Source organism: Leiobunum rupestre, chromosome 2 (genome assembly GCF_980474605.1).
Source record: "Leiobunum rupestre chromosome 2, qqLeiRupe1.1.hap1, whole genome shotgun sequence".
NCBI lineage: Eukaryota > Metazoa > Arthropoda > Arachnida > Opiliones > Sclerosomatidae > Leiobunum > Leiobunum rupestre.
In genome coordinates, this window is record NC_143385.1 from 81820435 (window position 1) to 81841748 (window position 21314).

A 21314-nucleotide genomic window follows, 5' to 3' on the forward strand; every position below is an offset into this window, starting at 1 on the left:
GTTTTTAACATTTCATCCCAGTAAGCAAGGAAAATTCTATATAATTAATTTAAAAACCATGGAACGAAAATTTAATATTTATGAAAATTCTATATTTTTTGAAGGAAGAATGTATTCTCGATTTATACTCAGGGTCAGGGTATGGGGCGCCAAACCGGAAAAAACTAAATAACATTTCTAGAAATATTTTAACAATTCTAGGAATATTTTAACAATTCTAGGAATATTTTAACAATTCTAGGAATATTTTAACAATTCTAGGAATATTTTAACAATTCTAGGAATATTTTAACAATTCTAGGAATATTTTAACAATTCTAGGAATATTTTAACAATTCTAGGAATATTTTAACAATTCTAGGAATATTTTAACAATTCTAGGAATATTTTAACAATTCTAGGAATATTTTAACAATTCTAGGAATATTTTAACAATTCTAGGAATATTTTAACAATTCTAGGAATATTTTAACAATTCTAGGAATATTTTAACAATTCTAGGAATATTTTAACAATTCTAGGAATATTTTAACAATTCTAGGAATATTTTAACAGTTCTAGGAATATTTTAACAATTCTAGGAATATTTTAACAATTCTAGGAATATTTTAACAATTCTAGGAATATTTTAACAATTCTAGGAATATTTTAACAATTCTAGGAATATTTTAACAATTCTAGGAATATTTTAACAATTCTAGGAATATTTTAACAATTCTAGGAATATTTTAACAATTCTAGGAATATTTTCAAACTCTAGTAATATTTTCAAACTCCAGGAAAATTTTCAAAATATTCCTAGAGTTTGAAAATATTCCTAGAGTTGGAAAATATTCCTAGAGTTTGAAAATATTCCTAGAGTTGGAAAATATGCCTAGAGGTGGAAAATATGCCTAGAGGTGGAAAATATTCCTAGAAGTGTTAAAATATTCCTAGAAATGTTAAAATATTTCTAGAAATGTTATTTAATTTTTTCCGGTTTGGCGCCCCATATCAGGGATAATGAATATGTCGAGACTATCGAGCGATTTGACCTTGGGGGTGAGTAAAAGCCGCGCGGTAAAAGTGACGTCACACTTTTATAAAACTCCACGCTCTTCCCGCCAGGCCGTTTATACAGGGGAACATAGACACTTCCTATCCTTCTAAAAATATAGAATCCTTGCAGTAAGCGAATAATTTTCGCCTATTTTCTGAATCTAAACTTCCAAAGAGCTAGTCTGAGCTATTGAATAACATAGAAGGGGAGAGGGGTACGAGTAGGTCTTCAATGTGGCCTATTATGTGGGTAATGGACAACTCCGAGTAGGCCTACAAGATGGCACCACTGTCGCTATAACTTCCAGAAAAAACTGGGGGGAAATCGCGTTTTCTCTCATGTATTGGCGTTCGAATAGCGTCGGCAAAATAAAATCAAGGTCAACGGCACAAAGACATTTTCCTCTCTCCTACTAGCCAAGTCGCCCCGTTACGGGGATACCGAAAATCCGCTAGGGGAGATTATTTCGTTTGGGGAAGAGAAACAATTTTTGAAACTTCAAGGAACTTCCAAGGCGATCAAAGGCCCAGAAGCACCTTATCTCCGGAGGACTTGGCAATCTCTTGTAGTCTTGTTTTCCCGGTTAATTTTGACAGAACAAGTGCACGTTTGGAACTTCCGAGGAGGATTGAAAGAAAAATTGGTTGGAGTTCAATAACATCGACCATTTAAAGGTATTTATTTTGGTTTATTTGGGTAGACGATTTAGTAGCACGTGTTTGAGCGTAGGCTTCCAAAATACGTTTTTACGCTTGAAGAATTCACGTTGACCTTCAGAAGCGTGGTACTCATTTATGTTGTACGTGAAATTGTTATTATCATAAACAGAAGTATTGCCCGAAATTCTTCAAAGGGGTGGTCATAAACTGTAAAATATAAAAGGGATGTAATTTTAGGGTTTAACCGAAAACCCACTTTGTCTACGGCACTGTATATTTTAATGTTTGATTTAAAATATATTGTTAAATGTTTTAAATTTGAAGAAAATATATGTTTAATGTTTTAAATTTGAAGAAAATATATGTTTAATGTTTTAAATTTGAAGAAAATATATTGTTTAATGTTTTAAATTTGAAGAAAATATATTATTTCATGTTTTAAATTTGAAGAAAACATATTATTTGATGTTTTAAATTTGAAGGAAATATATTGTTTGATGTTTTAAATTTGAAGGAAATATATTGTTTAATGTTTTAAATTTGAAAATATATTATTAGTAAGTTTACTGTTGCAGAATCCTAAGTTTCAATATCATAGTAAATTCTTATGCAGCAGGACCCATGAAAATATAATCTTACGTAAAAGGCTACAGTCATTTTTAGTTTATTTCCCATTTTTCAAGGTTTTATGATTCTCTTAAAATATATAAATTACTTAATTAAATTTTGATGATTTTAATAATTATCAAATTACTTTTAAGACAATGCTATTTATAAAAAAAAGTTTTTTTAGTTTGGTTCCTCGACAAATTGGAAACAGAATCGAAAATATACGAAAATCTTAAAATTAATTTATATACTTCAAGAAGGATATATTTATTATACTTAGGGCTCTTCGGAAAGTAAAGAATCTAGTGTGTACCCCCAAAGATAATTTAAACTCGTACCCTAGATTCGAAATCATTCTCTGGCGCGTTGCCGATAGCGTTTACCCACTTCCCTCTGGAACTCAGAAAAAATTCGCTCCATGGTTTGCGCCTTACCGCAACCGATGGAGCCCGATTTTTCTGAGGTCACGTGCCGGAAAAGGGTAAACGCTTCGTCACAAAACCGCCAATGGGAAAGCTCTCAGTATTCGAATCTAGGGTACGAGTTTAAATTATCTTTGGTACCCCTGACATATGCCATTTTGTTTTTTATGATCTTTCGAGGTAGAAACCGTGACCTTCAACACATTTTACCTGGGGGCATTTTTTAAAAACGAGAAAAACCAAGATATTTAACAACGTCGTCGGCTCGTACAGTCGTTCTGCGTCCAACTCCAAATTTGTTATGCGCCCCATTGTCAGCTGCTACCTTCCGCGGGCTCTCTTTCACTTTCGGATACGGTACGCGCCCCCTTCGCTTCGCAACCCCCCTCCTAATGCAGGGCTGCCAACAGTACCCGGAAAGCCACGGAATTTGAAAACAGGTCGAAAAGTCCGTGAATTTTTCAGAGCGAGTATACCAAATCGGGTAATTTTAAGAGCGAGTAGTAACAATCGGGGAATTTTAAGAGCGAGTAGTAACAATCGGGGAATTTTAAGAGCGAGTAGTAACAATCTGGGAATTTTAAGAGCGAGTAGTAACAATCGGGTAATTTTAAGAGCGAGTAGTAACAATCAGGGAATTTTAAGAGCGAGTAGTAACAATCGGGTAATTTTAAGAGCGAGTAGTAACAATCAGGGAATTTTAAGAGCGAGTAGTAACAATCGGGGAATTTTAAGAGCGAGTAGTAACAATCAGGGAATTTTAAGAGCGAGTAGTAACAATCGGGTAATTTTAAGAGCGAGTAGTAACAATCAGGGAATTTTAAGAGCGAGTAGTAACAATCGGGGAATTTTAAGAGCGAGTAGTAACAATCAGGGAATTTTAAGAGCGAGTAGTAAAAATCGGGTAATTTTAAGAGCGAGTAGTAACAATCAGGGAATTTTAAGAGCGAGTAGTAACAATCGGGTAATTTTAAGAGCGAGTAGTAACAATCAGGGCATTTTAAGAGCGAGTAGTAACAATCGGGTAATTTTAAGAGCGAGTAGTAACAATCAGGGAATTTTAAGAGCGAGTAGTAACAATCGGGGAATTTTAAGAGCGAGTAGTAACAATCGGGTAATTTTAAGAGCGAGTAGTAACAATCGGGGAATTTTAAGAGCGAGTAGTAACAATCGGGGAATTTTAAGAGCGAGTAGTAACAATCGGGGAATTTTAAGAGCGAGTAGTAACAATCGGGGAATTTTAAGAGCGAGTAGTAACAATCGGGGAATTTTAAGAGCGAGTAGTAACAATCGGGGAATTTTAAGAGCGAGTAGTAACAATCGGGGAATTTTAAGAGCGAGTAGTAACAATCGGGGAATTTTAAGAGCGAGTAGTAACAATCAGGGAATTTTAAGAGCGAGTAGTAAAAATCGGGTAATTTTAAGAGCGAGTAGTAACAATCAGGGAATTTTAAGAGCGAGTAGTAACAATCGGGTAATTTTAAGAGCGAGTAGTAACAATCAGGGAATTTTAAGAGCGAGTAGTAACAATCGGGTAATTTTAAGAGCGAGTAGTAACAATCAGGGAATTTTAAGAGCGAGTAGTAACAATCAGGGAATTTTAAGAGCGAGTAGTAACAATCGGGGAATTTTAAGAGCGAGTAGTAACAATCGGGGAATTTTAAGAGCGAGTAGTAAAAAACTAACAATCGAGTAATTTTAAGAGCGAGTAAAAAAGTTGGGGAATTTTAATTAATTAACTATAATTGAAGTTATTGACAAATTTACAAACGAGCCAATCAACGCGAAGCATACTTTTATGTCCCGCCTTTGGGTCAAAATGTAGCTTCAGCATCTTGTTTCGATTTCGACGCTAGCGACATCTGTTGAAAAAAGAGCTACTTCACCTAGAGCCGACACTTGCTTTAAAGGCCTAGGATTTCTTCTGAATGTTTTCCTTTAGGTTTTCTTCCCGCCGCGCAAATATCCCGGTGGTAGGCCAAAGTGTTAAGCAGTTGGCCTACCACCGGGATATTTGCGCGCCGGGAAGTTAACTTAAGAGGAAACAAGCAGAAGAAATCCTAGGCCTTTAACTACTCTTGAGTATGCGTTTAATGCAATAATTTCTACTTATGTAGAATGATAATTTTAAGATGAATTTTACGCTAAATGACAATCAAAAGCGCGGTATCTCGATCGAGAGGTTAAGCAGAAGTTTAATTAAATTCTTTAAAATCAGTTTAGCGTGCTTTCACTTTTACTGCTTAAGAAAACATTTACTACAGAATTTTAACGCTTCTTAGAAATATTTGCTTAATCGGGTTCATGACGAAAATATAAACGTGTTTAACCTTTTGTATGCCTGTGTACGTTGGTGGGGTGGCAGAGTGGTTAGCTCTTTCGCCTCGCAGCAAGAGGAGCCGGGTTCGGTCCCAACTTGTGGCACTGGGTGAAAACTCGGAACAACTCCTCCCGCTTTGAGTTTGTAAGTTCTCTGCCCCCCGCTGGTTTAAGGGGTTTTCCCCCGAGCTCTTCGGTTTCCCCATCCATAAAAACTTGTTGAGGTTAACGGTAATAGTGAGTGTAGGGAGCTGTTGGCCCGCGTGGCTTGAAGGGCTGGCCACCACCCTCCTTCGCATTGTAACCCGGCCACCTGAATCAATCAAGTTGATTTAAATCAGCCAACCTTGCGTTATTAATTCGATAATTCACGTTATTAATTCGATAATTCACGTTATTCGTCCATTAATTCACATTCGTTCGATGATCACGTTATCAATGAAATAATTAACATATCGAATGGATTTACTGTAGACCGATATGGACGTACCTCCGGAAGAATGTGATCTGACTGTTTGCGGGAGCCAAACCGATCGTCAAGAGTTCACGAAAATTACTCCTCAAGTCAAGAGCGACCCTGAAAGTTCAAACCAGGTAAAACACTCTTTTCAGTTGCTTTTTGATCATTAACGCGAGCACAGTTCAGGCAATCTGAAAATAAACCTCATTTTAAGAGCTGGTAAAATGGTCGTCGAATTTTAGGGGCTGGTAAAATGGTCGTCGAATTTTAGGGGCTAGTAAAATGGTCGTCGAACTTTAGGGGCTGGTAAAATGGTCGTCGAATTTTAGGGGCTGGTAAAATGGTCGTCGAATTTTAGGGGCTGGTAAAATGGTCGTCGAATTTTAGGGGCTGGTAAAATGGTCGTCGAATTTTAGGGGCTGGTAAAATGGTCGTCGAATTTTAGGGGCTGGTAAAATGGTCGTCGAATTTTAGGGGCTGGTAAAATGGTCGTCGAATTTTAGGGGCTGGTAAAATGGTTGTCGAATTTTAAGAGTTGGTAAAATTATCGTCGAATTTTAAAAACTGGTACAATGGTCGTCGAATTTTAAGAGCTGGTAAAATGGTCGTCGAATTTTAAAAACTGGTACAATGGTCGTCGAATTTTAAGAGTTGGTAAAGTTATCGTCGAATTTTAGGTGCTGGTAAAATATTCGCCAAATTTTGGGTGCTGTAACGACCATATTTTAGGCTTACGTTAGCCTGTTAATTTTAGCATTCTTGGGCTTTCTAATTTCAGTTTAATTGTTTCGTTCTTTAAGTTTTTGTAACTTCCCCTCGGGCGTTCTCTCTCTGCCCCTGGGCGCGGGTCGTCGTGGGTTGGGTGGGATCGCGTGAACCAGCTGTTCTTAGCCGAGCTTCCCTCTCTTTGTGGCCATGGGGTCCATAGTGGGTTTAGTGGCCACGGGCTACTGCGCCCCCAGTAAGCTTTCTCGTTCCACATAACGACGCGTGTGCCCCCTTGTCTTTGTAATGCCGCGCTATCTTTTAACCCCCCTCTCCCCATTTGGGATTTCTCCGAAATAAGAAACAAGGACTGCCAATATGTCATGTTATTTTATATTTTTGCTATTTCTGTGTGACGTTTTTAGTTCCACATCGAGATATATATATCGAAGTAAGACTATTGCTATGGACGGACTGTAGTTAAGTGTTGTAGTTTGTTTGTTTGGCGTGGAAAAGCGACGACACGGTAGATGGAGCTGCGAAAAATAATTTATTAACACAATTTATATTATCGGCGTCGCCGAGACTCGAACACAGATAGCCGCTGGCCGCGCTCACTCGAAAACCGACGTCCCTACCTACCGAGCAATAATAGGAACTTCTAGTCGTTTTTAGCGACGCGGGGGGATTTGGCTAGTTAAGTTGTCGCAATTGTCCTTCCTCTTTCCGCTTAATTTTACGTATATTTACGGCGTTTAAGGTCAAGTGAACCTCAAACTTCGCCTCCCCCCTACGAAGGGTGACACGGGTAGAGGTCGACGTTTCAATAAGAAATTATACGATTGTTTATATTTATCCATAACCGAGAATTATTTGGCCACTCTTTAACATAGGATGGTAAATTATATATCAAACGATAGGAAATCACATGGCCTCAACAGCTTTTGCATTGCTTTGCCCACCCGCGTATCCAGAGAGTGGGCGGTGCGCACTCTTTAACATAGATTGGTAAATTATATATCAAGCAATAGGAAATCACATGGGCTTAGCTTTTATATCAGTTTTCCCACCCGGGTCTCCTGATGGTGGGCGGCATCCACTCTTTAACTTAGGATGGCATTTTATATATCAAACGATAAGAAATCACGTAGCCTCAACAGCTTTTGTATTAGTTTGCCTACCTGTGTCTACTAAGGGTGTATGGGTTTGCCCACTCGAATACACTGATGTGGAACTAATATTACGGCCTGGGCCGACTTGTTATGACTTGAGTTCTGAGAGTTTGTATTGATACGATTTTAACGAAATGAATAGAAAGCGAGCTTTCGTCGCTTTGGGGTCATAAAGTGACTCATATGGAAACTTTTAACGCCTAAGTACGAAAAGTAAAAGTTTCGCCGTGATTGTGTTTGGCTCGGCGGTACCCCCTTCGTGTTAAACGAGCGTCCCTTCGACTAACAACTATTTTTGGGGGTTTGAATTTAAAGGCTTTCGCTCCCCCCCTCGACGATTGGATGTCGTCAGTGATGACCGTTCAGGAAAAGAACTAGTGATTGGGCAGAGCCCAAAAGCGCGGGTACCCAAGACCATCAAAACCAAAGATTTTGGCGGATTTTGACAGAACGAACTGGAGAACCGCTCTGGGGACTCGAACCGAAAAAGGGTCACCCTCTCCGCTACTCCTGGAGCAGACCCAACCTTTGGGTAACTTCGGCCACTGACTCGAAGTCGAAAGCACCCCTAAGCTAAAGGGCAACTGGCCCGCGGTTTATAAATACTTTAAGTCATGATGAATCGAGCTAACCTGGCAGTTTGAGTTAGAAAGGCGTAAGTCCCGTTCGGGCAGCAGAAACCCCTGTGTGTGTGTGTGTGTGTGTGTGTGTGTGTGTGTGTGTGTGTGTGTGTGTGTGTGTGTGTGTGTGTGTGTGTGTGTGTGTGTGTGTGTCTGTGCGCCATAAAACTAGCGATCGCCGTTCTTCAACCTCAAACTGGGTGCCGAGCCGAAACAGCGATGGTATGACGTGTTGTCTATTTTCCTAAATAAGACTTAACTGTTGTCAATTCTCCTGGAATTGTTTCTGTGTTTGTTTATAAAATGTATGTCATATAACAGTTAGTCTCTGCAGAGTCTTTGGTGTTTGTGTTTAATAATTAAAGGTAACCATTCTAATGACAAATTGGCAGTCCGTCCTTTTATCCCTATGTGTAGTTTAAGCATACCCCTTGACTTCGACTCGTTAACTCCAATCGTGTACGTTATACGAGTTTCCCAGTAGCAATCCCTCCCTGTAGGCTATTGTCTCTTGCGCTGTCGTCCTTTTGGCTAGGAGCAGTTGCTAAAGGTAAGGAAATAGGCTTACAGTGCTGTAATCGTCGAATTTTAGGTGCTGGTAGATAGATCAGGGAATTGTACGAACTAGTAAGAAGCCAGGAATTAATTTTAATAATGTTAAATTTTTGATTAAAATTTTCGAGGAAAATAACTCTATATGGTCAGGGGAATTTACTCTTGAATATTGTGGCAAACTTGTAATTTTATGTAAATTTATTGTTAAATAGTTTTCCTTTCGTGTATTTGTTTAAAAAATTTAATCTTGTACATTTCTGGGCATTCAATTTTATTATGGAAACGAGTATTTGTTCCCTGATAACAAAGTACTTTAAATCTTTGCTTCCTCTTTTCTGGATAGGTTGAACAACCAACTTCGAGTGCAATGACACCTGCGAATTCTGGAGGTGCACTTTCGAGATTGTGAGTTAAGACCTCAATTCTCTTTTTACACCCAATCCAAGGGATTTGTGTGTGTTGGTTTCACGTACAGTGTAGCCGATCCCGCCGTGTCGTAGATAACTCTTTACCAGTTAGGGTTATAAATCGGAACGATATCTAGTTCGACGCGACATTTACCGGCCTCGGCATCCCATTATAATGTTTTTAAATCTGAGCCCAAGAAGTTAATCGTTTCTAAATTTTAGAGGTTTTTGGCGATTTTCGCCTTAAAATCTACATATTCTTTTTTTAAATTAACAGCGACTTGGTTTTGTTAAATATTATATAGTTGGTACTGATCATTTCTGAACTACTTTAGGATGCATTAAGCAATTTTAATTTAAAGTGAGATTTCAGGCCATTTCGCGGGACCTCTGAACTATTGTCATATTTCAATTTCGTGCCAACTAACCCATTCGCGGTTCGGTACCATATTTCCAAAACCAGGTAACTCGCCAAATTCGGTTAGTCTAAAAATTAAATTTAAATTCCAACACAATTTTAATTATATTTTATCCATCTTTTTATTTTGCCCAAATATTCTAATAAACGATATTAAGAATTTTACCCAAATGTACTCAAATTGTCCCAATTATGAAAATTTAAACAAATAAAAATCTGTTAAGCCTAACATATTTTTTTTTGCCTACACTAAAAAACAATCCTCTGGGAAAGTGCATTTTTATGGGGATAGTTACGCCACGTTCTTTACCAAATTACCCGTTATTCACGAATTTTAACCAGAATTGTCTTTTTAGTATTATTTACCAGAATTGTCTTTTTAGTATTATTTACCAGAATTGTCTTTTTAGTATTATTTACCAGAATTGTCTTTTTAGTATTATTTACCAGAATTGTCTTTTTAGTATTATTTACCAGAATTGTCTTTTTAGTATTATTTACCAGAATTGTCTTTTTAGTATTATTTACCAGAATTGTCTTTTTAGTATTATTTACCAGAATTGTCTTTTTAATATTATTTACCACAATTGTCTTTTTAGTATTATTTACCACAATTGTCTTTTTAGTATTATTTACCCGAATTGTCTTTTTAGTATTATTTACCAGAATTGTCTTTTTAGTATTATTTACCAGAATTGTCTTTTTAGTATTATTTACCAGAATTGTCTTTTTAGTATTATTTACCAGAATTGTCTTTTTAGTATTATTTACCAGAATTGTCTTTTTAGTATTATTTACCAGAATTGTCTTTTTAGTATTATTTACCAGAATTGTCTTTTTAGTATTATTTACCAGAATTGTCTTTTTAGTATTATTTACCAGAATTGTCTTTTTAGTATTATTTACCAAAGTTGTATTTTTAGTATTATTTACCAGAATTGTCTTTTTAGTATTATTTACCAGAATTGTATTTTTAGTATTATTTACCAGAATTGTCTTTTTAGTATTATTTACCAAAGTTGTATTTTTAGTATTATTTACCAGAATTGTCTTTTTAGTATTATTTACCAAAATATTATTTTTAGCATTATTTAATAAAAATATTCTTTTTAGTGTTATTTAATAAAAATATTCATTTTAGTATTATTTAATAAAATATTCTTTTTAGTATTAATAACCAAAAATATTCTTTTTAGTATTAATTAACAAAAATATTATTTTTAGTATTATTAAATAAAAATATTCTCTTTAGTATTAATTAACAAAAATATTTTTAGTGTTAATTAACAAAAATATTATTTAATTAACAAAAATATTATTATAGTATTTTTTAATAAAAATATTCTTTTTAGTATTATTTAATAAAAATATTATTTTTAGTATTAATTAACAAAAATATTATTTTTAGTATTTTTTAATAAAAATATTCTTTTTAGTATTTTTTAATAAAAATATTCTTTTTAGTATTTTTTAATAAAAATATTCTATTTAGTATTTTGCCGTTATTTACCAAAATGCTGTTACTTACCAATTGTTTTATTATACAGTTGCACTTGCTTTACCATCATTAAAACATTTGCTTGTTTTTTATATATCTTTATAGCTTAAACATCGAGGGCCCGTATAAATTTGGAGTCCATTTCAATGAATCGAGGGAAACCATCCCCAAAAACGCCCCCTGGACGGTAAGTACAATACTATTCACACGAGTTGACATTGTTGACCAAGACGAGTCGACATTGTTGACCAAGACGAGTCGACATTGTTGACCAAGACGAGTCGACATTGTTGACCAAGACGAGTCGACATTGTTGACCAAGACGAGTCGCCAACCGAGTTTCTCCGCGTTAATGGCGAAAAAAGGTTCAGCAAATTGGTTAAGGTTTAAAATAACTTAAAAAATGGCAGGTCTTTGTGACCGAGGCTTAGCTACAAATTTTCCAATGTAATAATATCTGCAAAAAAAATTTGACCTGTTTCGCGAACTCGAGTTTAAAACTGTGCTCACCAACAAAGTTGGGCAAAAATGTTGGCTCGTGTGAATAGTAATTAATACCTAAAGTATATAATAGATATCTTATTGAGTAGTATTCATCTAAGGTTATTCGCTTGGGGGCGCTACATTTTCTAGCTACGGCTATAAAATCCGAGCTAAACCGCCCGAACCGTGGGCAAAGAAGTACTTTAAAGCTATTGCTGTAGGACTGGCAACTATCATTATTTGGCTAAATAGGCTTATGTTCCGTCCTTATTCGGGCTAGTAATATTACATTTCTTTAGCTTGATCGACCAGACAACCAGTGTTGCATGTTTGCCAGATAATAGCTAATAATGAGCCGCCCTGGTTCATGGAAAATAGGGCCATCACTTCAACCTCTCTATATGCAAAAGTAAATGATAAAATAAGTAGTATTTTATAGGAAGGTTTTCATAGTTCTTAGTTACTTCTATCATTTTATTGTGACAACTGTATAGGCTTCGTGCGTAGTTTAAATTTTGATCATAAGTATCGCCGCCTACCGACCGAGTTTTGAATTGAATATATCGGCATTGCCGTGCAACGGGGTAACGCGGCCGCGGTAATGAACACTTTCCCGCCTGGCTCCTCCCTCGAGGACCATTTATACAAACTTTTTTAAGTGTTTTTTTTTGTATTTAAATTTTTGTAAACTTTTCATACGATTAATTACGTGAAAGCTCTCTAGTCGCTCAAAATTATCTCCTTACAACCGCTGACAGTTCAACCGAAAAACCTCGAAATTCCAAAGTCGTCTGCTATTTCTTCACATATTTAGTTGACGGATATTAAGGCAGATGGCGCTATCTTTCCCAAGCTCCAAGTCTATAATCGAAGCAAGATGTTAATTTTTATGCGCGCAAGAAAGATAATAATATTACGTAGATGAATGCTTCTCTCGTAACAGAGATATTAGAAACTTTTGTTGATACTAATTGAAGACGTATTTGTGAAATCAGTACTCCCCGACGCTGAACAAGATCTTCGCGAACTTCAACCTGGCCTGTCCGATGCAACTGCACTTCCGTCCTCAGCCCTCGGAAGGATGCGTCATTCGAGCCACGCCGTACTTCAAGGAAGCGCAGGACGCCAACTTCGTCGTCGAGAGGTGTCTCAACCACCAAAGGATTCGAGATCCTAGCAATATTGGTAAACATTTTATTCAATAAAACATCATGCTAATAATAATAATAGTAATAATCAGCTAAGCTAATACCCAACGCACCACCTTAGGCCTAAGTCATCGTGCGACTTATAAAGCCATTAATTCAGGTGGCTGGGTTACAATGCGTAGGAGGGTGGTGGCCAGCCCTTCATGCCACGCGAGCCAACAGCTTCCTGGCAACTAGGAGGAACAAACACAAGGAGAACGTAGCTAGCCTTTAAACACGCTAAGGCAGTGTTGTGTACAAATTTTTAATAACAGTTGTAAGCTACCAGCTGATGCAGGACGCGAAAAATATATTCGCCGACTTGCCGAGGCTTATAAAACTATGTCATATTTTTCCCCTTTTTTACTTAGAAAATAAAGTTCCAGTGTATCTCAAAACGCTAATAGATTATGTTTCGAGCTTTTCCGAAGCCGTTTCGCTAATATTTATTATTTATTAACTATATTTAATTAGGTTAAGAACCATTTTAAGACGCCTGGGAAAAGATTTTTTTTACCACGACTGTACCTCTCACTCGGTGATTCCAAATTCCGCCACTGGAGGTCTCTATCACATGCAATAGCATCAATTGGGAATAATACTGCTAGAATTACAATTACGATTTCGTTTTCCATGGTTACGTGGGACCTGTTCTGATAAGACTGTACGAAATTCATCTTTATAATTAGGCGGTAGCGCCATCTCTATTTTGTAAAGTTATATGGCTAAAATAAATAATTTTTAGCTAACTCACCGTAACTGCCGGGAGTAGTGGCTCACTCCTGTAGTCCCAGGCGTCCGGGAGGCAGTGTTTGAGGATGGCCGTGTGAGGACGACCACCAATCCCCCAACGGGTGGTCGGAATACTTCCGCCACGGGTGTCCCCACCCTTGTCCCCACCCTTGTCCCCACGTATCCCCCCGTTGGCGTGGCCGTTACACACATCTCGCCCTGATTAATCAGATGGTGTCTTCGCCGGGCTCGCGGTCTTCTCAGACTCACATCAGCCCTTTCTTCTTTGAATTAAAAAAAACTCACCGTAACTTGAGTTAAAAAGGATCGTGTTGATAGAATAAAATTATTTTTAAACATCTTCAAAGGTTTGTTTTTTACGATAAATCATACATTTCAATTTCGCATCAGATTCGCGAAAAAATTCAATTGCAATATAGTTGCCATCACTAGAGACAGATGCCACCACGGTAGAACGATAAAGTTGGTAAAGTCACCTTATAGAACGAAATTGGTCCCGCGCCAGCCAGATATAGTTCTACCTCTATTTATTCCCAACTCAATGCTGTAGCCAGTGACGATGGAAAAACATTTACATATGACCTCCGCCATTTTATAGAAACATCTATTTCGGTTTGGTCTTCCATAACGGTACGCGGTCTATTCACTCTTCGGGTGACGTGAATTTTATCCTTGAGTGATCAGTTGATGCACAGTAGATAGTTTAAACGCAAAACTGATATGAATTCATCAGAATTTAGAAATCCAACAGACAAAAAGCAAATTTGTTTTAACAATAATAATAATAGTAATCAGATAAGCTAATCCCCAAGGCACCACCCTATGCCAGGTTATTTTGATTTTCAAAGCATCTAATTGAATCTGCTGCGCTTAGTTATAACGGATCACTTTAGATCGGTTACTTGGGATTTTGAATGAGATACAATTTGAGATCAGATTCCTTGAAATGGAAAATCGAAGAAATGGTGCCCGAATTTCATGAAATGTGTCACTTTTTTGGAAATTTTAGATAGCCTACAGCCTAACTTGTAACCTTAGCCTACCCCTAGCGCCGCTTCTGCTTGTATAATATAAGGCTCCACGTCATTAGTCAACTTTAATTTCTAACACTAGTTTTTCTCTAAATCTCCGTTAGGCCTAACACTAGTTTTTCTCTTCAACGCAAATATCTCCGGCCGAATACGCGGACCATTTAAAGAATAGCTTCTAAGATCTATTTATTAATTCTTCCTAGCTGATCATTGAATGTGTTTTATCGAAGCGTCTATTAAGAGTATCACGCTTGTTCCTGTAGGATTTGAAGACAAAGTGAAACACTTGATCCGATGCGACGCCCCCGGGGCGCGGTACGAGCAGCACCCCGGCACCGGGCGCCTGAGCGTCGTGGCGCCGTGCAGGAGGCCGGAAACGCATCTGGGACTGACCACTTTGAACTACTATTTCACCTGCTTCAGCAGTTGCATCGGAGGAATGAATCGCAGAGCTATTTACGTCGTTTACACGCTGGAATTCGGGTAAGAAACACGCTAGAAGCGACAAATGGGTCGACCACTCACCGTAACAGGGTTGCCTGCCTTAAACCCCAATGCTTTATTAACGCGAGTGGCGGCTCTATCCAAAAAGGCTTCTTAAAGCGCTTCTAGGCAGCAACACACAAGGAAAATGCAACCCATCAAAAGTCGTGCATTTTCTTGTGTACAATTTTCATTGGTTAGACGCTTTAGGGGGAAAATCGGAAATGGTCTTCTCCCCCTCCCGCCCGTAAAACACTCAGCGTAAAGGCTCGTCCAATGAAAGTTACGCACAACCCTTCGTTAGCGCGTTTAAGGCTAACTGCGTTATCCTTGTGTTTGTTGCTCCTAGGTGGCAGCACCTTCCGTGGACTTAAAGCGAAAGGCGAGTTGTCTGCCATCTATAGATTCATTTACGGAGAATATTCGTGGGGGAATCCATAGCTATACACCAAAAACTTGTAAACCTTTATTCCGGCCACCCCGACTACATGGGGAGGGGACCCGTTAGGGGGGAAAAAATTCAATAGTGGAGGCAGAGGCAGTACGGCGGTGGCGGCCGCCACATGGGAGATTGTAAAGGGGGTCGATACGCTCGTAAAAGAGTGTATTGGTTTCCCGAATCCACTTGTTTAATAACTTAAAAATCACGTGATTCCGAAAAGCCAATTCAACGCGAGAAGTTCCCAATTTGCCACACCTTTTAGGCTAGATTTTCGCTTACTCATCTTGTTTTGATTCATACGCTAACGACATCTAGTACGAGCGAATGCTACTAGACCCCACCACTTGCTTTAAACCATAGTGCTTCTTTACATCGCCGGCTCAAATCAAATAGGTTTAAATGTGACAAGTTATAGTTACAATAGGCGGTTATATAGAACATCTCCAAGGAAATGGCCAAGAAGTAATATTTCCGAGAGCCAGGACCTATAAGTTACTGTTTATTTAGTGTTTGTTGAAATAATGGCAAATTTTTCAACTGTAAAAAGAACGTCGTGTTTTTGCCAAGCCTTAATAGGTCAAAAAAGGTACCTGGGTAAAAGGGAATACTTGATGCATACCGTACAGGTGAAAAGTTGCATCATTTCAACAAGCACTATACCTGTTCTCGGATTAAAAGTGTAGTCTTTTTACCCTAAGACGTTTTATTCGCTTGTTACGGGGATGAAAATTACTCCGGCCCACAAACTATTCGATTGTTCCGTAGTATTGGGGCTACTCTTTATACTCCTCCTAAAAAGGAGGTGTAAAGGAGTAAATCGGATTTTGTCGTCTGATAGCCAGAATTTATCTGCTAAAAAGGCCACAAGCAGCCATTTTGGAAAAACGTTTTTACTCCGACTCGAAACTATTCGCCACCACAGAATCGGAATAAAATGACGTCATAGCCTTACTCTTCTTACCCTACTCTGAAATCCCGGAACAAGCGTAAAGAAACCACCTAGTAACTTGGGGGGTCCTGGCTCTCGGGAATATTAATTTCCCTGGAGATGTTTCATTTAAGCGCCTATTCGTCTTTTGAAGCAAGTTTTGGCTCTTTTTTCAACAGATGTCGCTAGCGTCAAAATCAAAACAAGATGCTGAAGCTACATTTTGACCCAAAGGCGGGACATAAAAGTACGCTTCGCGTTGATTGGCCCGTTTGTAAATTTGTCAATAACTTCAATTATATTAATTGTTTAAAATTTATTTTTTATGGGATATATAATTTAGGATAAAGTTCACTAAGTAAAGTAAAAGTGGTCTAAATATAATACTCTATAATGGCTCTCTGACGACGTTATTGTTTCGCCATTTTGAATTTTAGCTTCCATTAATAGATGGCTCCACGCTCTCCACCAAAGTCATTTTTTCGAAGATTCGGATAGATTCATGGCCATCTCTAATAACAGGGGCCTTTTCATAATACATAATGATAGAGCCGACAGTTGCTTTATAACTCTTGTGTTTCAAAAACCCATTTGTGAATCTAAACATGGCTATAAATGTATGTAGTCTCCAAAAGTCTGGATCCACGAATAGGGCTCGGCGTTCGGATAAGAAAGTTTCCGTTCATTTCTTTTGCATCCGTATCCTAAAACTATCCGACTAATGTATTTGTTGCATATTAAATGGGATAATAGTTAATCGAATTTTTTATGATTCATTGAAATTTTGGCTGTTCATTATTGATCCATTTCCCCGAGCTCTAACCAGTAAGCACGAGCCTGGGTCTAGGATGCCAACCATATGTTAATACGGCACTGAAGTGATTTTTGGGTGTGTATGTTTGAGGCTTCATATGAAACGGTGCTAAAACTATCTCAAAGCAAGGCTGCCAAATGCGAGGGAAGCTGACGTTATTAGTTATACTTTTACAATACGAAAATCTGCTAATCAAAGTCGGGCGTAATGTAGACCTACGAGATCAAAAATATTTTCCGTCGCCATGGCAAATCGAATGGGTAGTGCAACGTCTCCTTTTGGGAAATTTCTTATCTCATATACACTCTTTTTAGAAACGTTTATTGGGCGCCGCCATTATCGTACAGGCGACCGACGAGCAAGCCCTCTACCGCAGAAATTTCATCCCCCCGAAACCAGTTTTTTCATCACTCTCCCCGTAGACTGTAGGGTAATGGCGGTCGATTGGGAAGGCGCATTTAAGAGTCTATAGGTCTACATTACGGCCGACATTGAACAAAATCGGCAATAAACACCTCGGGTACTCTCCTTGTAAGTGTCAAATCAATTTGGTTTTTGCTTCTATCGTATATTTACGTTTCATTGCAGGAACCAGATTCTGGGCCAGAGGTGTTTCGAGGTGCGCATCTGCGCGTGTCCGGGATGGGATCGCTCCAAGTGCGAAAAGAAAGCGACCAAGCGGATGGAGCGCCACAGTCAAATGACGCTTCAAGGCCTAAAGTCCCAAACACACATACGGTTCGCAAGCGATTTCGACGGCGCCATGACTTCCATTCAATTTAAGTCACGATTTGCCAGCGAAATTTCGCCCGCGAAGGCTATGTGTGCATCCGCCTTAAAACGACGTAAGCACTCATTCGCCCCTCGTAGCAAACGTGTCTTGGCGGTCTATGACGGTCGCGTTCTACGTCATAAGATGCCTAACGGTCGCTGCCTCTTCTTTTCTCGTAGCGTCTAGCTTTTTATGACGGTCGCGTTCTACGTCATAAGATGCCTAGCGGTCGCTGCCTCTTCTTTTCTCGTAGCGTCTAGCTTTTTATGACGGTCGCGTTCTACGTCATAAGAGGCCTAGTGGTCGCTGCCTCCTCTTTTCTCGTAGCGTCTAGCTTTTTATGACGGTCGCGTTCTACGTCATAAGAGGCCTAGCGGTCGCTGCCTCCTCTTTTCTCGTAGCGTCCTGGGTATGACGTAAAGACGCGGCAGCTTTGCTAGATTGCCAAAGTCAAATTATTGTTCCAAAGACTAAAAATTATTGATTTTCAGTCCAAATTATAGTACAAATGGTATAGGAACTGTCTTGTACATATAATAACTAACTTCAAATAAAAACCCCACTATTGTACAGGGTTCGTACACGACCTGGAAAAGTCAGGGAATTTGAAAATGATTTCAAAAGGTCGGGGAAAAGTCAGGGAATTTGAAAATGATTTCAAAAGGTCAGCGAATTTGAAAATCATTTCAAAAGGTCAGCGACTTTGAAAATGGTCCAAACAAAATCAGGCAAATAAATTTTTGAAGGATGTTTTAAAAATACATAATAAATATTTTTCTAAATTTTCACCTCAAACCATTCATTTATTCTTCAAAATTTGGCAATTTGGTCAGGGAAAATTGGAAATGTCAGGGAATTTAATTCCGGAAATTTGGTACGAACCCTGTTGTACACTTGTATTCGCCTGAGGACGACGCGTTTTAAATAATTAATTGAATTTTATTACAATAGTAGAGTTTTTATTAGAAGTTAGTCAAATCATAGTACTCAAAAAACATTCGGGAATAAATTCAAATTTGAATGCCAAAACGCAGGATTACCAACGCTGAGCGCTATAATAAGTCACGTGACCTTACTTCAGGCACAATTTTCTTAAATAAATTGGGATTGATGAATGATGAATTTATGATACGCCATATCCGCCATTATTTATGAATATTTAGGTAAATTTTTCACTAGTCAAATTCCGTGACTAGCGCCCCACTTGGGTTTTTAGCGTGACGTAATATGCGTAAATGATGTAAGCATTTTAACAAACCTTGTGACGTCATTTTCCAGCTGTGCTGTTCGACGTGAGTTTGGAAGAAGGGGGTGAAATGCCACCCCCGCCCCCCAAAATCGCCCGGACGTGCGAACATGACGACTATTGCTTGGTGTCCACTCAATTCATGGTTCGTAATTTCGTTAAGGGTATTCGTCTCACGAAGAAACATTCCAATTCGTTTGTGCAGGTGAGAGGCCGGCAAAATCAAAATATTTTCCAGAGGATCTTAGCAAAGTATTAAAGAAAGCGCCACTGACTTGGCACCCCAGTAAGTTTCATTTTACTCTCTTGACGATAAATTCGCGGCTTGCTCGACGGCGTGGTCTATTTTAGTTGCCCTTTTAACGAGTTTATGTCGGCCTGGCCGTTGAGACGTCTATGGCGGGCGTGGCTTATTTATTTATGTATTTATGCAACTTTGGGAGAAATTCCATGTTGAAACGATCCTATAATAATCGCGCCGAGGTTAAGCAGGACGCTCTAGAAGTTTGAACGACAACGTTGGCAGTATCTTGACGTTCGTGAAATTACATACCTTTAAAATCGGTTAAGCGTGCTTTCACTTTGACTGCTAAAGAAGACATTTCCAGTTATGATAGAATTTTATCACATTTTAGAAATATTTGCTAAACCCGGGTACGAAATGAAAATAAAACGTGTTTAAAGGCCTAGGTTTTATTCTGTCTGTCGCCCTTTAAATTTGCTTTTCTTCCAAACAAATACCCTGGTGGTAGGCCAACAGCAGAGCATGTTAAACCTAGGCCTTTAACTAATAATAAAACGCCCTTTACGTATGACTGAGAACATTGTCTAAACACAAATATTGGTTTTCGTGTACCCTGCTTAACCTCTTTTGTTGGAATAAACTAGCATTTAGTCACTATTGATTAATTCCTGGTTGATTACTTTGCAGCGCCAACCGAGAAATCAAGCGGGAGAGCGAGGTAGAAGAATGAGTTGCTCAATTGTTTCGTTTCTTGTACATCACCAAAAGTTCCTGAGAAAAAGTCATTCTCTTAAATTGTTTTACTTTTCTATTTTTTTAAAATAAAAATACGTGTAACTGAAGTTTGTTCAATAAAAGTATTTAGCATTTATTTTGGTTTTCACCTGTCGATGTACATTTGGTGGTAATTCCATTAAAGGACGGTTTTTAATTACCCGAAGCCTCACCAGATGGCGCCATAAGCCTGAATTTGTTTTAAATTGGTTAAATAACCAGTCTTACCAGATTGTGCCAACAGCCTTAATTAGTTTTAAATTGTTTAAGTACGCAAAGCCTTAACAGATGGCGCCAACAGCCAGAATTTCTTTTAAATTGGTTAAATACCCGAATCATTATCAGATGGCGCCAACAGCCTGGATTATTTTTAAATTGGTTTAATAACCAGTCTTACCAGATGGCACCAACAGCCTGAATTTGTTTTAAATTGGTTAAAATCAGCGAAATTTATTAATTCCTTTCTGGTTTTTTACATCGTTTTGGTAATGAATCGTCAAGTATTTAATTTGGCGCCATCTAGTTTCAATAAAAGCTTTAAAATCGAACCTCTAATGGCTTCCCTCTATAAATGTTTTTTTTTTCTGTTGCTGATCCTTCAAAACTGGACGCTATGCGTAGCTATCGACGATGCGTACCACTATGGAACGCCAAATGTGTCACAATTTACCAAAATCATGCGCGTTGGAAAATTCGGCGCGCAAAATCACGTTCTCCAATCCGGGCACAGAAAACAAGTTTTTAACCAATCAAAAGAGTTAAATAGTTCGATTCGTGTCAAAATATTTCAGAGGGTTACTTAAAAATACCGAGTCGCCTGTAAGCCAATGAAATTTAACTTAACATATCAAAATTTGAATTCAACCAATTAGGTTTGAACTGAACGTAAAGGCGGAGTTTAGCGATAGTAGAAAACATTTCAGCGCGCCAAAACTTTTAGCGCGCAAAATTGGTTTCTTGCGGGTTAATTTTTTCAATGTCATTTGAAAGCAAATTGCCTTTTCCCCAAAGAGCCAAAATGGACTTCAAAAATTCTCACAATATGGGAAATAACACTGCGCCTAATGTTATCCTAGGTGGAGGGCTAGTATTGTTACTACATTAGGGTACATGACGACGAAATAAAAATCACGAACTGCAGTCCTATGAACTTTTTATTATAATTGTTTAATTTGTTTTAGCCTCGTCTAAGCACTTTTCACTTCTTCGTGTTCCCCGGCTTAGCGCAAAAATACCTAGAGAATGCTCTATCCATCGGATAGAATGAATAAATT

At 38.1% G+C, this 21314-nt stretch overlaps 1 protein-coding gene across 1 annotated transcript; it reads left to right on the plus strand.

Annotated features, from left to right (window-relative positions):
• The first annotated feature begins 1547 nt into the window (after nucleotides 1-1547).
• LOC149959528 (cellular tumor antigen p53-like) lies at nucleotides 1548-20137 on the plus strand. Its single transcript, XM_090166485.1, has 10 exons — nucleotides 1548-1713; nucleotides 5523-5642; nucleotides 8904-8965; nucleotides 10989-11070; nucleotides 12362-12551; nucleotides 14601-14820; nucleotides 17593-17849; nucleotides 19055-19167; nucleotides 19228-19308; nucleotides 19954-20137. The coding sequence occupies exons 2-9, from the start codon at nucleotides 5529-5531 to the stop codon at nucleotides 19279-19281; spliced, it is 1092 nt and encodes a 363-aa protein (XP_090022611.1). The 5' UTR covers nucleotides 1548-1713; nucleotides 5523-5528; the 3' UTR covers nucleotides 19282-19308; nucleotides 19954-20137.
• Nucleotides 20138-21314: the final 1177 nt, after the last annotated feature.

What these genes read in the sequence shown, in the direction of transcription:
- LOC149959528 (XM_090166485.1), top strand. Translation starts at nt 5,529, where the DNA reads ATGGACGTACCTCCGGAAGAATGTGATCTGACTGTTTGCGGGAGCCAA. An exon ending in GGAGGTGCACTTTCGAGATT is followed by an intron (nt 8,966 to 10,988) that starts GTGAGTTAAGAC and finishes ATATCTTTATAG; the next exon opens with CTTAAACATCGAGGGCCCGT. An exon ending in CCAAAAACGCCCCCTGGACG is followed by an intron (nt 11,071 to 12,361) that starts GTAAGTACAATA and finishes TTGTGAAATCAG; the next exon opens with TACTCCCCGACGCTGAACAA.